The sequence below is a fragment of the Ursus arctos genome, unplaced genomic scaffold (genome assembly GCF_023065955.2).
Source record: "Ursus arctos isolate Adak ecotype North America unplaced genomic scaffold, UrsArc2.0 scaffold_12, whole genome shotgun sequence".
Classification (NCBI taxonomy): domain Eukaryota; kingdom Metazoa; phylum Chordata; class Mammalia; order Carnivora; family Ursidae; genus Ursus; species Ursus arctos.
The window spans coordinates 29,625,010-29,643,732 of NW_026622786.1; the positions used below are offsets into that span (position 1 = coordinate 29,625,010).

Consider the following 18,723-nt stretch of genomic DNA (forward strand, 5'->3'; position numbering starts at 1 on the left):
TATTCTCTATAACACAACCAAGAATATTAAGGAATTAAAAAGCTTGGGAGGAAAACAGATCTTTTCAAGTCTCTCTGTTAAAAATTCATGTATTTTCAGTCATAGGAGAGGTCTTTAAGATCTTCACACAAAATGTTTATTCTTTTTCTTTTCATTGAGGATTATTTTGCATTTCTTATCAGTTGTCTGATTTCCTAAGGAATTTGATGATGTAATTCAGAGAATTTATTGAACTACTTTTTCTGTTGTATTTAGCTTAGCTTCACGTTGTGTTTTTAAATTAAGAAATCTTAGAAGTTAAGTCTGCTATGCTTGGCTGTCTGGAGTGTCTATATAAAAGTAATCCCCAAATGATCAGTTTCTGGTCAGGATATTTGGGAGGGAGGTACAAGTCTCCTGTGCTTGCCTTCTCTGAGACCTCATCTTAAAGAAACAGAAGCAAAAGAAAAACCCCCATGCTTTCAGAACTGGAGAGATCCCTGTCATGTAGGCACCCCACTGTGAGTTGTCTCTGAATTGTTTCCTGTGCTAATTCTTTGTGTTTTCTCTTAATTCTCCCCTTTTTGTTTCTCTTGCTCTAAGACTTGAATTTGTGCTTGATGTTGATGTGAAAGAGTGTGACTACTCTGTGAGTCAGCCATGTATTTTGTTGCTACTGATTTGGTGTTCTTTTAGCTTGCTAGTTGCTGTTTTTCTCTCAGTACGTTCATATTCTGTTTCTTTGATGTAACATTACAGATATTTGAACCCTGTATTTGGAAAGTTGATTGCCCTGCAGTAGGTGACAGTGTATTTAGCTTTCCAAGTGTTTTTCTTATAGAGCAATTTTTTACCTTAGCTTTTCTTCTTCTTCTTCTCCTTCTTCTTCTTCTCCTTCTCCTTCTTCTCCTTCTCCTTCTTCTTCTTTTTTTAGTTAATTAATTAATTTATTTGACACAGAGAGAGAGAGCACAAGGAGGGGGCGTGGGAGAGGGAGAAGCAGACTCCTTGCTGAGCAAGGAGCCCGACTGCGGGGAGGGGGAGCCAACCCAGGACCCCGGGATCATGACCCAAGCCAAAGGCAGATGCTTAACTGACTGAGCCACCCAGGTGCCCCTACCTTAGCTTTTCTTAGATCTTTCCTTAGCTCTTTGTAAATTATCTTAGCAATTTACACATTTCCAAATGGCATGATGACCTGTTGCTGTTGTATCCTGATCTTTTAGTTCTGGTATCCATAGGAAAGTATGAGTACAATACTGAGTACAATAGGGTATTCAAAAAGTTTATCAACTCTTTGTAAATACGGTAGTTCTCCATTGTCTGTGGAGGATACATTCCAAGAATGTAGCCAGTGGATGTCTGAAACAGTGGATAGTACTGAACTCTATGTATACTGTTTTTTCTATACATAGGTACCTGTGATAAAGTTTAATTTATAAACTGGGCACAGTAAGAGATTAGCAACAATCACTAATAATGTCATAGAACAATTATAGCAATATGGTTTAATAAAAGTTGTGTGAATGAGGTTTCTCTTAAAATATCTTAATGTACTGTTCTCTTGTGGTGATGTGAGATGGTAAGATGCCTACCTATGAAGTGAGGTGAGTGACCTAGGCATTGTGACATAGTATTAGAGCACTGTTGACCTTCTGACCATACGTCAGAAGGAGAGGCATCTGCTAATGGACCCCAGTTGATTGTGGGTAACTGAAACTGCAGGAAGTGAAGCTGCGGATAAGGAGGGACTACAGTACTTGCCAGATGGCTATTTGTAGGCTTCACCTCTCTTTTAAGGTTCAGACTTGTCTTTTCCATTGCTGTGCTTCTTACCTACGTTGATGTCCCCCAAGTACTTAATATTTCAAATACCGAAAAGAGAACCCATTGTTTTCCTTCTCCTCCATTGTATTTTTCAATCATGGTATTATGGTGAGGGGCTTTTTCTTTGATGTTCATCAAGCGTGCACTGCCACACACAAGCTGTTCTTTTTTCCTCATATGCCCATCATGAAGTACACACTCGCTGTTTTCCTTCTATAGGTGACCCCTTGGTGAGGAAAAGGTTCAGTTCTCAGTAGCAAAGATACGGTGAAGATAGTCTGCCTAATGAAATAAAACTGAAACTACTCTCTGTGTTGGTATATTCCCTTGTTCTCAGTTTAGTCACGAATTCTGTACATTAGGGAACTGGACATGCTTTTTCTCTTCCAAGTCTTCTAAGCTTCTGGAAGCAGCCAAACCTAGACTTTCTCTATCCTTGATGCTACTTAAGTCCAGCTGAAAATTAGCTTTAACAACCACATCTCAGATAATGTGGGGCTATAGCCATTTTAAATGCCGTCCTTAGAGCTGGAGCTACTCTAACAAAAACTTGGAGTTGCTTACTTAGACTGAGGATTATGAATTCTCCAGTCAGTAAAGATCCAACCTCTGATGTCTTAGTCTGGCAGCATTCTGGGAGGATGAATAGATCTGGGCTTGTGAATTGCTGTATAGCAGTGGCAGATAAAAAATGTCCAGGAGGCCACCCAAACCTGTGGGGAATGCCTTTGATTGGAGCATACAATATTCCTGCTGGGCTAGTATTCTTTTCCTTCCTCTTACATTAGTCAAATGGAAATTAAGATGGGATGGAAAGGTGGTTTCCTGTTTTGCAATAAATCTGTGCAAGGCAGTGAATCCACGTGCTCTGGAAAGAGGGAAATAAGTACGTTTTGAATAGACTTCTCAGTAGTCCGAGAACCTATGAGTAATGCTGTATTACCATTTTCCCAGTTGTTAGCCTCAAGTCTTTGGAAATTGTTGACATTTTCAGGTAGTATGCACCCTCTACTACCATGTCAGAATATTTTAATTATATTGAAACTAGGTGGCAACCTGTTTAGGAGTCTTTCTGAGTTGTTTCATCACTGTATTTAGCAAAGAGGAGTAAAAATACTTGATTCTAACTACACATTCTATAAAGTCTACATTTACTTTCTTTTCTTTTTTTTTTTTTTTTTAAAGATTTTATTTATTTATTTGAGAGAGAGAGAGACAGAGTATGAGCAGGGGGGAGGAGGCAGAGGCGGAGGGAGAAGCAGACTCCCTGCTGAGCAAGGAGCCCTATGTAGGGCTCAATCCCAGGACCCTAAGATCATGACCTGAGCCGAAGTCACACGCTTAACCAACTGAGCCACCCAGGTGCCCCAAGTCTGTATTTTCTTAATGAGTGTCTAAATTCTTTTTCTGTGTACTATGACTTAGAAGCTCAGTGGGGAGAGTCTTGACAGTATCAATTCAAGTATTCTGGAAAATTTTCCAGCTCTCTAACAGAAGACTTCTTCATTATACCTGTAGCACTGAAAAAAAATTCTGAAGTTTAGAAAAGTCTGAAATTTGCTAGAATGGGGCGCCTGGGTGGCACAGCGGTTAAGCGTCTACCTTCAGCTCAGGGCGTGATCCCAGCGTTATGGGATTGAGCCCCACATCAGGCTCTTCTGCTATGAGCCTGCTTCTTCCTCTCCCACTCCCCCTGCTTGTGTTCCCTCTCTCGCTGGCTGTCTCTATCTCTGTCGAATAAATAAATAAAATCTTTAAAAAAAAAAAAAAGAAATTTGCTAGAATGACCAACAAATTAGAAAACAAAAAAAATGGAATAATGTTCATATTTTCCTTTCTTTACTAAATAGATACATTTGGGGGTTCCTGGGTGGCATGGTCGGTTAAGAGTCTGACTCTTGGTTTTGGCTCGGGTCATGATCTTGGGGTCCTGGGATCCAGCCCCAAGTCAGGCTCTGTGCTCAGCATGGAGTTTGCTTGGAATTCTCTCTCTCCCTCTTCCTATGCCCTTCCTGCTTATGCTCTCTCTTTCTCTCTCAAATAAATGAATCTTTAAAAGAACAACAAAACAAAGTAGATACATTTAATATATAAAAAAAATCCTTTTTAAAGTAATGGTCATCACTTTAAAAAAAGTTTTAAAGGGCTTTCACCAATTGAAAGCAGTAGTTTCTCACCTAACTGTCACTACTTCTAGTGTCATTACAGAGGCAGTATTTTCTATAAATTTTTATAAAGTTGATATATAATTTGTAATTAGAGAAATGCTCAGTTCTTAAGTATAGTTTGTTTTGACAAATTTGTGTATAATCCACATGCCCATTAACACACAGATGATTTCTATCATGTTAGGAAATTCCTGTCATCCCAGAAAATTCCCTTGTCCCCTTTCTAGCAATCTCACCCCCTTGAAATCTCTCTTCTGGTTTTTATTTCCATCTATATATTTTACCTGTTCTTTTTTTATTTAACACTTTTTTGAGCTATAACTCATATACATACAATTCACTAGTTTAAAGTGTACAATTCAGTGTCTTCATAGTTGTATAATCATCACTACAAGAACGCACATGTCCATTAGCAGTCACTGTCCTTTCCTTCTTGATCCTCTTACTTCTACTCCAGTTCTCAGCAACAACTAATCTACTTCCTGAGTTCTAGATATTTTATATAGGCTGGAATCATACAAAATATTTCCTTTTGTGACTTCTTTCACTTAGCATAATGTTTTCAAGGTTTGTCCATGTTGTAGCATGTACAATATTTCACTCCTTTTCGTGACCGTGTAATACTCATATGGCTATACCAGTGGTTTTTTTTTTTAAATCCATTTAAATGTTGATGGACATTTGGATTGTTTCCACTTTTTTGGCTAGTATGAATAATGCTGCCATGAACATTTGTTGTATAAGTTTTGTGCGGCTGTCACCGCAGGAAACTGCACGTCCATTAGCAGTCAACTCCTCTCCCTTCTTGGGCATAGGTTTTCCTTTCTCTTGGTTATATGCCTAGGAGTGGAATTGCTGGGTTCACATGATAATTCTTTGTTTAATCATTTGAAGAATTACCATACTGTTTTTCAAAGTGGTTTACCATTTTATATTCCTATAAGTGGTGTCTAAGGGTTCCTATGTCTCCATATCTTCACCAACACTTGTTATTATGTCTTTTTATTACAGCCATCCTAGTGGTTGTGAAATGGTGTCATATTATGGTTGGCTTGCATGTCCCAAATGATTAGTGATGTTGAACAACTCTTCATGTGCTTATTGGCCATTTATTTATCTTTTTTTGGAAAAATGTGTATTCTGCTTCTTTGCCCATTTTTAAAATTGGGTTGTTTGTCTTTATCATTGAGTTGTAAGAGTTTCTTACATATTCTAGATATAAGTCTCCTGGGTTGCAAATATTTTTTCCCATTCTGTGGGTTTTCTTTTCACTTTCTTGATGGCATCCAGGAAGGTATGAAACTTTTTTAATTTTGATGAGTTCAATTTGTGTGTATATGTGGGTGTGTGTGTTGTGTTTATTTATTTATTTAGTCACTTGTGCTTTTGGTGTCATATTTAAGAAGGCTTTACCTAACCCAGAGTCATGAGGACTTACTCCTATATTTTCTTCTATACTGTACTTTTTCTTGAACTTCATATATATGGAATCATGTAGTATATGCTTTTTTGCATCTGGCTTCTTTTACTCAACCTGTCATTTATAAGATTCATCTGTGTTATTATATGTATCAGCAGTTTGTTTCTTTTTATCGCTGAGTACTATTGCAATGAATGAATATATCACAATTTGAGCACTTATTTTTTCTGGATATTTGGGTTCATTCTGGGTTTTAACTATTATGAATAAAGCTTCTATGAACTTCTTCAAGTCTTTCTCTTGTTGGCTCATATGAAAATGTATTTAGTTCTTCAAAGTGGTTGAAGTATGCCATCAATATATGACAGTTACAATTGCTGTCATCCTAGGCAACACTTATTATGGTCAGTCTTTAAAATTGTAGCCATTCTAATGTATACATGACTTTAACTTGCATTTCTCTGATGACTAGTCTGTTACTCATTTAAACAGCTGTGTTGTTTGCCTTCTTAATTATTCATTTTAAGAGTTCTTTGCATCTTCTGGATATTAATCTTTTGTCAGATACATATGTTGAGAACATTTTTTCTCAGTCTATGCTCATGTTTTCATTTTCTCAAGGGTATCTTTTGAAGAGCAGAGTTTTTAAGTTTGATGAAGTCCACTTTATTTTTTAATCAATTTTCTCTTTTATGGTTAGTATTTCCTTGTGTCTCATTAACACACTTTGCCTTCTCAAAGGTTGTAAAGGCTTTTTTCCTGTTTTCTTCAAGGAATTTTAATAGTTTTAACTTTAATATTCATGGCTATTGTCCATTTGAGTCATTTTTGTATGTCATGTGAGTTAAGGCAGGGACAGTATTTTAAGTAATGTAGTATCTTTATTTGGAATACTTCATTTATATATTTTTCTTACAGTTATTTCACTGTCCTCTGAAGAGAAACTGCTTTACCTTCTTCCCTAACCACCCATGATTGCACTTGGCATTCCTGCATATACCAGAAGTTATAACTTGGCAATGTCTGAGACCTTTCTGACTCTCTAAAAGCTTTTTCATCTATATTTCCATTATATATCAAACTTATATTTAGCTCGGGAAATACCATTATTTTCCTTTTAACTGCATGACTCTCTATTGATGGTAGTGCTGTAATTTAATTACTTGGCATATAGCAAGCACTCAAAGAATAATGAACTGAAATACAGGACTTAAGTTCAAGTTATTTCAGTAAAGTTTGTTTCTCTATTCCATTTAGAATTCTGAGGGATTAGACTCATACATAAAAGTATTTACATATGTACACTAATTTTTTCCACAAGATGTATTGTGGACTTACTGAAATAATATCTAAGGAAAAAACAGTATTTAAGTAAACATAATCATTATTTTTTTTAATAAAGAATATTTATAGCAAATAATTGACCCTTAATTTGCCTGATTGTATAAATTTTTCTGTTTCTGGCAATGCTTGGGATATTTTATATAAATTTTTGTTGAAATGGAGATGTATTAAATTATCCCATAAATAAGGATAGAATTTGTTCAGTTTGTGTTACTGTGTTGTATTATTGAATATGACATATTTGGGATTTGTAATTTTTTTTAATATGGGAATTTTGATTTTATTTCAACTCAGTCAATATTTAATGTACTTTGTACTGAGTTAAATGCTGTCAGGGTTATAAGGATGAGTAAGTTATAAATCTCCCATACAAAGGGTGTTTCTTAGTCTGATCAGTAGGGTTTGACACCTATGTTTCTTTTCTTTATTATTTTATTTATCTTAAATTATTACTGGGAGCATTTCTTGCATCCTAAGCAGATGACTGTCTCAAGAAATTACTGGAAGTAAATAGTAGCCATGTTAAAAACACAAATAGATTTTTTAGGACCCTTATTTGAATGACATGTAATTTACATCTTTATAGTGATGGAGCCATATTTTCCAACCTTTCTTTATAGTCTGTTTCTTTATGAAAGAAATAATGGATTTGATGTTGTGATGAGTCATGGAATTTATCTCTGAAATAATCTTAATTCATCTTTCAACAGATAAGGAAACATGAAGGCAATAGGGCCTTAAGAGTGAAGAGGTCTTAGTTTGAGAGTGCAAACCTAGTGATAAATAACAGCTGTTAGTTGGCCTCAGTTTTTGGGAGATAGTAAGGATTATAGAGATTGAGTGGATAAAAATCCTCCATCAAAAGCGAGAAGCTCTTACTCTGCTACACCTTGTTGTTCCTATGCAGGAATATGGGCCTGGTTTTGCCCTATCTTTTTATTTTTCAAGAAGATCCCCAGAATTGTAAATAAATATATGTGTGATATATGGGTATGTAAACAAATAAGTGAAATTTTCCAATTTTAATATTAATAATTGTTCAATTTATACAAACACTGCATGGCCAAACAGAACACTTTTTGTTTGGGCAGATTTATACGTGGGTAGAGAAAAATAAAAAAAGAGAAGGGATTTGGATATCTAGCCCAGGACATATTCTAAACATGTTAGAATTAGTTCTTTCACAGAATTTGTTATACCTGTTCCAACTGTAGTTTCTTTTTTCCTGAAGACCTCCCAACTATTTTTCTTACCAGATTTCTTCTAATTTGTATTTTTAATAGAGATGAAGGGAAATTATGATGGGACTAATAGCACTAAAATATGTAACATAATTTACTATCAAGTTATGAAATTGCGGGGTACCTGGTAGCTCAGTCAGTTAAGCATCCAACACTTAGTTTTGGCTCAGGTCATGATCTCAGGTATGTGAGATCGAGCCCATGTCAGGCTCTGTGTTCAGTGCACAGTCACCTTGAGATTCTTTCCCCCTCCCTCTCCCTACCCCTCCGCCCTCCCCCTACTCTCATTCTCTGTCTCTCAAATAAATATATAGTCCTTAAAAATTTTTTGAAATTGCTATGCTTAGATGAAAAAATTTTATAGATGCCAATCAGATATTATGAAATTATGCATATTCTAAAACCATGGCTATAGTGAAGCTCTAAGTATCATCATTACTTCATCTCCTATTGCTGTGAAATTAGAACTTGAGCAATTTTTAATTATGTTTTAGATTGTTAGAGACGGATAGTAAGTCTTTAAGATCTGTAAATGGGTCAAGAAGAAACAGTGGCTCCTCCCTTGTATCAAGTTCATCAGCCTCTAGCAACCTCAGCCACCTTGAAGAAGATTCTTGGATTCTTTGGGGAAGAATTGTTAATGAATGGGAAGATGTACGCAAAAAGAAGGAAAAGCAAGTTAAGGTATTCATATTCTTTGGTGACGTTCTTCCTCTTATCCCAAAGGGGCATCAAGGCATGAATTTATAGAAGATTTTTAAAAAATCAGATTCTAGTACTTTCCAAGTGCCATAATAAAGAGCTCTGCTTTATATTTTTCATTTATTTGTGCCCATAAAAGTTTTGACTTGTAGATATCAGTTTTTATAGATATCTCCTAATGGTAGAAATATATAGCTGAAAATTATTTTAGAAATTAAGTCCTTGTGTTTTATAGATTCAAGAATGAAGTTGTAACATCTGACATCTTTGAATTATCGGTATTTTACTTTTTTTGCCTCAAACACCTCTTTGAAAGATAACGGTTACTGTGCTTTCATTCACAGCTCTGCATATAGCTTAATAGCTTTAGAGGCCTTACTTTGGGAGAAATGTCAAGAATTTACATTGGCATTGTAGCCCTCTGACCAGAATAAGACACACCCAAGGGCCAAGTCTTAGCCTTGGTTAAAAGGTTCCCTAGTATTAAGAGTAGCTTTGTGAATTATAAATTTTATAAAGTGTTCCACTCCAGTCCAACCCCCAGTAAGTCTTCTTTGGCTTTTAAAGTAGGAGATTTAAATGGTTCATTTAAAAATTTTTATTTTACTTTTATTTTTATTTTTAGGAGCTTGTTCGTAAAGGGATACCCCACCACTTTAGAGCAATAGTTTGGCAACTTTTATGCAGTGCACAAAGTATGCCAATTAAGGATCAGTATTCAGAACTCCTGAAAATGACCTCACCGTGTGAAAAATTGATCCGAAGGGACATTGCTAGAACTTACCCTGAACACAATTTTTTTAAGGAAAAAGATAGCCTTGGACAGGAGGTTTTATTTAATGTAATGAAGGTAAGTTCTGTTTATTCATTTTTTTTTTTTAAAGATTTTATTTATTTATTCGACAGAGATAGAGACAGCCAGCGAGAGAGGGAACACAAGCAGGGGGAGTGGGAGAGGAAGAAGCAGGCTCCTAGCAGAGGAGCCTGATGTGGGACTCGATCCCATAACACCGGGATCACGCCCCGAGCCGAAGGCAGACGCTTAACCGCTGTGCCACCCAGGCGCCCCTGTTTATTCATTTTTTGAAATGAATTCTCAGAAGATTGAAATTATACATATAATGAAGCATGAACCCTCACCACAATAATCAGTTTCTTTTGCAAAAATTTGCTGTTAACCTAATTTCTGCTTTATTTTTGATGCTCCATTACTGTCTAGTTTGGAGAACTTAGAAAATTCATCACTTTGCTTGGTACTAGTTGGTTGAAATCAAATAACCTGCAAATCACTATACACCATAGAATGATCATTTATGAAAATGGATAATTTATCCTCTGTGAGTTTCACGATCTAAGAACAAAGTTTTCTGCTTACTGTGGCCAGCACTGTTAAAAGTTCTTAGCCCTTAAACATGTGCCACAAATTCCTTTATTTTCTTTTCCTTAGGAGCTGTCAACTTCTAGTTAAGAAATTGTCAGAAGAAAATTTTATATAATAAATCACCTACTTTTTAAACACTTATAGGATAACCTGTACAAGCAAGCAAACGCTTTTCTAAAAAAATAAATGGTCTCTACTCCACTGTCTCACAATTTTTAGGTTTTTAGAGAAGGAAGATATAATACATCCTGTTAAAGTATTCTCAACATTTTTTGCTTTTTAGGCATATTCTTTAGTGGATCGTGAGGTTGGTTACTGTCAAGGAAGTGCTTTTATAGTTGGATTATTGCTTATGCAGGTAAGTTAGTATAAGTATTAAGTGTCTCATTAAGTTCTTTATTGAAGTTGGATTGGAGAATTTAAAAATCATCCTTGTTTTTATTAAGCGTTTGACACTGGGCATTTTTCCCTAGGCATAATTTAAATAGGGATATTTAGTTTGCAGTTTAAAATATTAAAAATGTTGAAAATAACATATGTAGTAATAGCCTGCCACTAAACAAAGTTTCAGCTTCTTGTTATCTATATTTGGACCATAGTATTCCACTAAAGCCTGTATCTACTTTTAAATCTTAAATTATATGTCAATATTTAATACTCATCTTTTCTGAACCAAGGAGGACATGATTGAAGTGTTGGTATGAAAATCTTATTAATATCATACATCTTTGCAAATTTACACAGAAATTTTGATTGTCAAAGAGTTGTGGGCTTGTTATGCATATCTTGGTGTAGGCTCTAAAATAGAGGTACTCAGTTATTCTTACTGCCCCAGAGATATAACCTATATTTCCATTAGCAGCGAATAATTTTGGAGTGGGTTTGGGTGGGATGTTTTCAGAAGTCAAGGACAGGATCATCAGTTAATATCTTTGAATGGCAAATAGTGTTTTGTTTTCTCTTCACCTTTGTTGAAATTTTTTTTTCAAGTCCGTCATACTCTATATTATTCTCAGATTAAAATGTAATCTGAAGAGAAACCTTGGAGATAACCTGATTTGAGTCATATATATGCTGGGTTTTGTATCTCAGTACTACACTGAATTCTGTGAATGTGGGCTAGATTATTTAATCTCTCTCTGAGCCTAAATTAGGAATACTATCTACTTTCAGATTCATTGTGAGGTCACATGAGATAATAAATGTAAAGACCTAGCATGGTGTTTGCCACATAGTAGACATGCAATAAAAGTTCAATGACTTGTCCAAAATCATTTTTCTTGGTCGATAAAAGCAGAGTAGGAATCTGAAACCGTTTCCCCATTCTTTGCTTCAATTTCCCAGCAGTTCTGCCTGACTTTTAAAGCTCTGTAACTGTCACACTACTTTTCTGAGTAGCAAAAGCCTGATGTCAGAGACACTGGTTTATAACAAGAGTGACAGATTTTTATTTTGTTTTATAACATAAGAACTACTACCAATTGTTGTAGTATAATTGTCCATTTCTGGGTGACACTTGCATTATAAATAATAAAAACAAAACTAGATTTGTTAATGTTAAGGTATAGTGGTTTTGTACAATTGTGATTTTTCCTAATTTGTAATTGATTAGTATTGGTAGGATTTTTACTGTTGAACTCAAGCATTCCTGTTATCAATCCAGTGATTTTTTTCATAATTCTATGCCTTTTACTTTCATATTAGCTCCAAAATAACTTTTCAGTAGTCATTTCTATTGAGCATTTAAAGAGCAGCTTTTCCTTACTTGAGTTAGGAATCTCTTAACAGCAGACCTAGCTCTGTAGGAATCCTAAGGGGCCATATTTTCCTTCAGGATACTGTAGGCAATGCTGGTAGTGGTACTTTTATTTAGTGATTAATTTACTTAGCTAGTATTGTCAATGGCAACTAATACATTACCATAATAATAATTTTCTAGCCCAGGGCCATAAGCTAGAAAGTGTGGTACAGCCAGATTCAAAAGTCCCCTGTGTTTCTAAAGCTTATTCTTTTACACCCTTTTACACCCTTTGCTATATTGCCTCCCACATGTTAGCTTGGCAGCACAACTCAGAGTCTGAGAAAAAATTTTGCAAAGTTAGCTTAATTAGCACATGTTGTTTTAAAATAGCCAAAAGTGCTGGATATATGTTTTGTGTATATCTTAATACTCCTGTAAAATTGGGTAGATTTTGTCCCGGTTAGACCTTTGCAAAAGGCATGGATTCTCGTTAGGTCAGTGTCATAGAGAAAGTATGTAGTAGCATGTTCGCTGTAAGATTCAAGTGCCCAGATTTCTAATAGAAGGAAGTGGCTATAAAACAACTAGATGATTGTTCTTCATATTTGTATTTTACCTGGTGTCCCACTTTTTCACTTTGTGACCATTGTTTCAGTCTTTTTGAGAAGGGGTCACCGATTTTTTTTCTTTTTGGTCTTTCATTCAATTACTTCAACTTTTTAAAAAATATTGTCAGTTCCCATATCAATGCTGTTGCAGAGGAGGAAGGGAATGAAACTTTTTGATACGTTCAGAAGAGAAGAAATTCTTAAAGACAAAGAAATTTATTCATTCCCACTGTGACTAGAATGAGGGGTGGTAGGAGCGGAATGCAAAGGGGAAGGTGGGAGAAGAGGTTAGAGAAGTAGTAAGGGGTCATGTAATCGCCACTAACATGTTTGAGCAGTAAAGTGAAATGGTCTAATTCATGCTTTGAATAGATCACTCTGGCAGCTCTGTGCTGTATGGGGAATAGACAGGAAGGAAGCACAGGGAAGTGGCAGAGTGACCCATGAATGATGTAGGAAAAATACTGGGTTCAAAGCTGATGGCCTGGAAAGAATTCTTGAGATGTCTTTGGTGCAAAAGGTGGTTTTATTAAAACATGGGAACAGGACCTATGGGCAGAAAGAGTTGCACTGGGGTCATGAGGAGTGGCCCATTATATACTTTCAAGTTGCGGGGGGAGGGGAGGTTAGGGATAGCGTAGGTTTCTAAGGAATTTTGGAAACAACATTTCCAGATCCTTGAGTGAGCTAGCTATTGTTGGTAAAAGGTCATTTATTACTGTCTAATAAAACCTTAGTCATGAGACCTTTCAGATGTATATCGGTGGGTCATATGTTTGGGGGATGATTGCCAACATGTATCTTGGAGGGTAGAGATAAGGGAACTTTCCAAAGGAATTTTTATATGTTAAAGTAGACTTACAGGATCCTGGGGGGTCGGGCTAAGATTGCCTTTTGCCCTTAGCAAAGTATTAACATCAAGGCAGCTGAGTTCCTTGAGGAATGTCGCTCTGCCCATGTCACAGACTTGTCAGTGGGGTGGAATGGAGAGACTTTTCTTCTGTTTTTGTTTCCCACATCAATGATGAGGCTCTTGGAGTTGTCCAGTTACTCTTTTGATGGTGGTTTGGGCTGTGTATAGTTGGAGGTGGTTGATTCTTGAAATAATTTTAATTTAGAGCCAACAGGAGTTACTGATAGATTGGATGTGAAGCAAAAGAGGAAGGAGACTGTGATGACGCATATGGCTTTTGAGTGGAAGTTTGGGCAAGGAATGGCAGAGTAGGAAATTATGAGTGGTCTGAGATGTCTTTCAGACATCCAAGTGGAAACGTAAGTTGGGCATTTGAAAATATGAGACCAAAACTAAAGTTTCAGGCCATAGAAGAGAGAGTAGAGTCTAGGGGTTATAAAATGGGTGTGGATGCAGGTAGGATGATGGTGTGAGAATGGGAAAATTCTGTTCTAATTGCTTCTAATTTTTAAAAAATTGAAATACCAAATAAGATCATTAGCTTAGAGTTGAGTGGGAAGGAGGTAATGGAAGCTTGAGGACAGAGAAGAAAGTTTGAAATGGTGGCCTAGGAGAATGAGAGTAATTGAATTGGGGAAGTAAAGTGTACCAGAAACATTAAAGATCCACTGACATGAGTGGTCCTGAATTCAAAGTGAGACCAGCCAGCATGGTTAAGTGTTTTGTTTTGACCCAGCCACTTTCTGCTGTCTAGATGTGGTTGTAGAGTTGGATTTATCCAAGGGTAGAGTTTTTCAGTTGGAATTATTACTGAGAGGAGAGCAAGAGTAATTGTGGATATAAGTGAATGACTAAATATAACAGGGTAGGTAGCAAAGAGCACAGGAAAGAATTGGGAACAGAAAGAAGGTTAGTGTGGTATAAATGAGTGATATGCTTGCAAAGTCATATAGCTGTAAATACTCGGTGTGTATTAATCTTCATTGCAGCCCTATGAAATAATTGCTATTATTTTACCCTTTTGATACATGTTGAAACTAAGCAAAAGAGAGGTTAAGTAATTTGTGGAAGGTCACATAGCTATTGAGTGGGATTTGAATCTTACGTGGTGTGGTTCTAGAGTCTGAGTAAGGATCACTGGAGGAAAGGAAGGCAAAAGATCTGCTAGGCCAGGCAATTAACTCATGAAAATGAGTGGGGTTTGGGACGGTGACCTAGATGTTTGTAGATACTACAAAAAAGAAGAGTAATAATTAATACCTACAGGTATTGTTTCAGAGAGAAGGGGGAGTTAATGCAATGACAATGAGTCAGTGAGGTCCAAGAAAGGACATATACCTCTCTACTCCCGGGCTTCTTCCAGTGCTGTGGGAGAGAAAACAGCAACCTTAGGGGAGACAAGTTTCAGTTAGAGGAAAAAGGTAAAAGAACATTTGGTAGAGAATTTGAGGATCTAGGTAGGATATTTTGTTGATGGCTGGTTATGAGTTCCAGAAAGTGCTGCGGAAAGGGTTTTAGGGAAGGCTGGATATAGGGTTAGATTAAGGAGCAGTAGAACCACATGGGTTGAGAGTTCTGGGTTGTTGGGCTTCTTGCAGTGAAGTAAAGTGCTGTAGGGCTTGATGGGATTAGTTAAGAATGGTCTCCAAGGCAGAATTGTGGCTGTGTGTGTTGGGAGGAAGGAAGGAAGTATAGGTTTTACCCACAGTAACACTTGATTTCTATCCATGGCTGTGTCAAGGCCAGTAAAAATGTTATTAGAAGCAGTCTTTAGTAAGAATACCTAGAAAACCCTTGAGGTTTCCTCTTTTAAAACACATTGATATAATGCGAGTGAATGAGCATTAGAAAATTAGAAAATATTCTGAGTATCTGTGTAGCTCTTACATTCATTATCTTATTTGATATTTTTCTTGTGAGTTACACATAAAATGTGAAATTGGTACTTTTAAACCTTGCTTACAGATTTTTTGACAATTTATTTTACGTGTGTGTGTGTGTGTGTTTTAACACCTATACTGTGTTATATCATTTCGCTCAGAACTGTTGAAAATTTTCCCATCTCACATAAGGTAAAAGTCCAAATCCTTACAGTGGCTTCTAAAACCCTATGTAATTTGGTTCCCTGTATTTCTCCTTCATAACCTAACCGCCACTTGTAGAATTCCTCCTAATTAGTAGTCTCCTGTTTGGTGTTCCTTGAGCATGCCAGTTGTGATTCTACTTGAAGGCCTTGTGTTACTCATTCTCCCAGGACTCTTCTTTCCTCAGTTGCTCCCTTATTTCTTCAGTATTCTGTTCAAATGCTACCTTATCAAGGGACTTTCCCTAATCTGCCTACATAAATAGCAGCGTATCTTCCAGCATTTCCTGTTACTGTACTCTATTTTATTTCTGTAGCACTCAAAACCATCTGGCATACATATTGATTGATTTATTACATGTGTTGTCTGTCTCCCCCCAGTAAGATGTTCAGGTTCCATGAGGGTAGAGTGTTTATTTTGTTCACTGGTATATACCCAGAAAAACAGAAGTATCTGGCTCTAAATGAATATTAGTTGATTGAATTCATGAATTAGGCAAGTGAGGCAGTTAATCTCAGAGGTTATAAGATTTGTTTAACTTCTCATTCTGAGAATGGGAGATTAGAACCTTTTGATTCCTAGTTCATTGTTCTTAACATTGTATCACATGACCACTCAAAACGGTGTTCACAGATGAATGGGTACTTGGTTTATATAGAATTTAGCTTATTTGTGTATCACAGAACATTAACCTGTGTTGCTTTTTTTCCCCTCCTAATGTAGATGCCGGAAGAAGAAGCTTTCTGTGTATTTGTTAAATTAATGCAAGATTATAGACTTCGGGAACTTTTTAAACCAAGTATGGCAGAATTGGGCCTTTGTATGTACCAGTTTGAATGCATGATACAGGTAAAGTTGTAGTGTTGACAAGAAGGCATATTGCCTTTATATTCGCATCATCTTGGTTTGAGTGACAACCAAGCAAATTTAATGTTAAAAGTATTATAGCAAATGAAAAATCAGTGTTTTAATAATGTGATCATTTGTTGATTGGTTAACACAGTTTAGAGCTCCTTCCTGGTTGGATGCTATTTGCAGGTAGATCACAGTCTGGAACTTGACTGCAGTTTTCATATTCAAACTTTAAGCATTTGTGCCAAAATCTGTCACAACCACATTGCCTAAAATGAGTTTCCTTTTTATGCCCTATTGTATTCTGTTGTTATATAGACTATGCTCTCACAGGAGCTCATGACATTATGACACTGACATCAGTTCATTTCCTTTGAGACTTGTCTGTTCTGGTTCTTTCAGTCCTTTCTCCTGCCTTTCCCTTTTTATCTCACTCTTTTGCTAGCCTGTAATCTTTTCTTAAAATAAGGCTTTTGTGTTGCTAGTTTAAGACCAAGAGTCTAGTGACTGTGTGAGGGTGTATAGAAGAGGAGGGGAGGAATCAAAATCAAGTGAAAAATGTTTTTTGGAATATTTTACCTTTCTGGAGTTAATTTACATATATATGTAGTAGACTAATGTATATATTATTAACTAATACATATATATTGTATACTAGTAATATATATGGTAAACTACATATATAAATCAGTTTACTATATTGTCCTGTAACGGTGTAAGTATTTTCATTTACTTAAATTTCAATTAGATAAGCAGAACTTAAGAATATAGGTTAATATTTCAGCTGACATGAGAGCCACTTTTACAAGTCTCCTTTTCCCTGGCAGCCTTACCGACAAGAATTTTACAGTCCTTTCTTTTGTATGTGTGGTGGGGGGAAAAAGGGATATGCAAAATGTTGGCACATTTTAAAGAAAAAGACAAAGTAGGTCTTGAGATGATTCTTGGTTAAATTTTTCTCTCTGAAATAGTAGGGTTTTTATTTTTTTGAGAGAGAGAGAGCATGAGTGTGCATGAGGAAGGGGTACGAGTAGAGGGAGAGGGAGAAGCAGACTCTCCACTGAGCAGGGCTCTTGTGGGACTGGAAGATCACAACAGACCTGAACCACCCAGGCGCCCATGTACGCTTGTTTTTAACCCAAATAATCTCTCTTGGTTTATTTTCAGTTAATGTGTCATTTATGTTTTTAATTACTGGAATTGAGGAAGCATCTGTATTTTAGGTGAGAAAGTAGTAAGGTAAGGATGGGTAATCAATGGTAGATAGCACCCGAATGTATTTCAGCATAACATTTCTTTCCTTTAAAATTTTTTTTGGAATTATTATAGTTTATAGAAAAGTATTGAAAATATCAGACACATGTTCTACCAACATGATTAAACAAATATTAAAGTTTTATTTACTTGTTTTGTTATTTTTATTAATAAATGTTACACATACAGCCTAAGTTCTAACTCCACATCCTTTTACCCTTCTTACCTTCCCTCATCCTGAATGTATCAATTTCTGCATCTTTACTTTTCCAAGAGATGCCTGATCTTTGTGTTTGATATTGACTTATCTAGTATAAACACAGTTATCTGGTTAAAATGCTCAGTTTCACAGTGTTTTAATGAATTCTTTTCTTCTCTAGGAGCATCTTCCAGAGCTCTTTGTGCATTTTCAGTCACAGAGTTTTCATACCTCAATGTATGCATCATCCTGGTTTCTGACTATATTTCTTACGACTTTTCCATTACCAGTTGCAACAAGGATATTTGATATCTTTATGTCTGAGGTAAGCTAAGGGGCAGACTGTGCAAAGGAATCATTGGGTTAATCATTAGCGCAGGGCACTGAGGAGAACAATAAAGGAGATCCGTGTGTCCCATACTGAACTACTTACTGGATATTCTCCTTTAAACCTGTAACAACCCTATCAGGCACTGTTAGTACATTTAATAGATGATAAATGAGGAAGGTTAAGTGGCTTGTCTGTGGACACACAGCAGGTAAGTACTGTAGTAACCGTCGTTCAAATACAGGCAGTCAAAATCTGGAGCTACACTCTTTTTTTTTTTTTTTTAAAGATTTTATTTATTTATTTGACAGAGAGAGAGACAGCCAGTGAGAGAGGGAACACAAGCAGGAGGAGTGGGAGAGGAAGAAGCAGGCTCATAGCGGAGGAGCCTGATGTGGGGCTCAATCCCATAACACCGGGATCACGCCCTGAGCCGAAGGCAGACACTTAACCGCTGTGCCACCCAGGTGCCCCTGGAGCCACACCCTTAAACAAACCTCTGTATGATCTCCTGATTGATTCAGTGAGAATTAGTGAGAAGTGAAATTTGCCTTACAGTTGATATTATTGCTCTGCATCTGTTACCTAAAGAGCAAGAAGTAATGAGTATAATTAAGTTTCTTCTGTTCCATAAATATATTGCAGGTAGTCCTTTTAATTGTCATTGTCATGTTGTAGTCAT

The 18,723-nt window shown here is 36.3% G+C and overlaps 1 protein-coding gene across 7 annotated transcripts in view; it reads left to right on the forward strand.

Moving 5' to 3' along the window:
* The window catches only part of EVI5 (ecotropic viral integration site 5), a 191,567-nt gene that overhangs the window by 50,281 nt on the left and 122,563 nt on the right, over positions 1-18,723 (forward strand). For all 7 annotated transcript variants that reach the window (XM_026497609.4, XM_044383643.3, XM_057310462.1 and 4 more), the window contains 5 exons: positions 8,474-8,663; positions 9,307-9,531; positions 10,346-10,420; positions 16,132-16,257; positions 17,895-18,038. In XM_026497609.4, the coding sequence (XP_026353394.1) occupies positions 8,474-8,663; positions 9,307-9,531; positions 10,346-10,420; positions 16,132-16,257; positions 17,895-18,038 (760 nt within the window). The remainder of the gene's footprint in view (positions 1-8,473; positions 8,664-9,306; positions 9,532-10,345; positions 10,421-16,131; positions 16,258-17,894; positions 18,039-18,723) is intronic.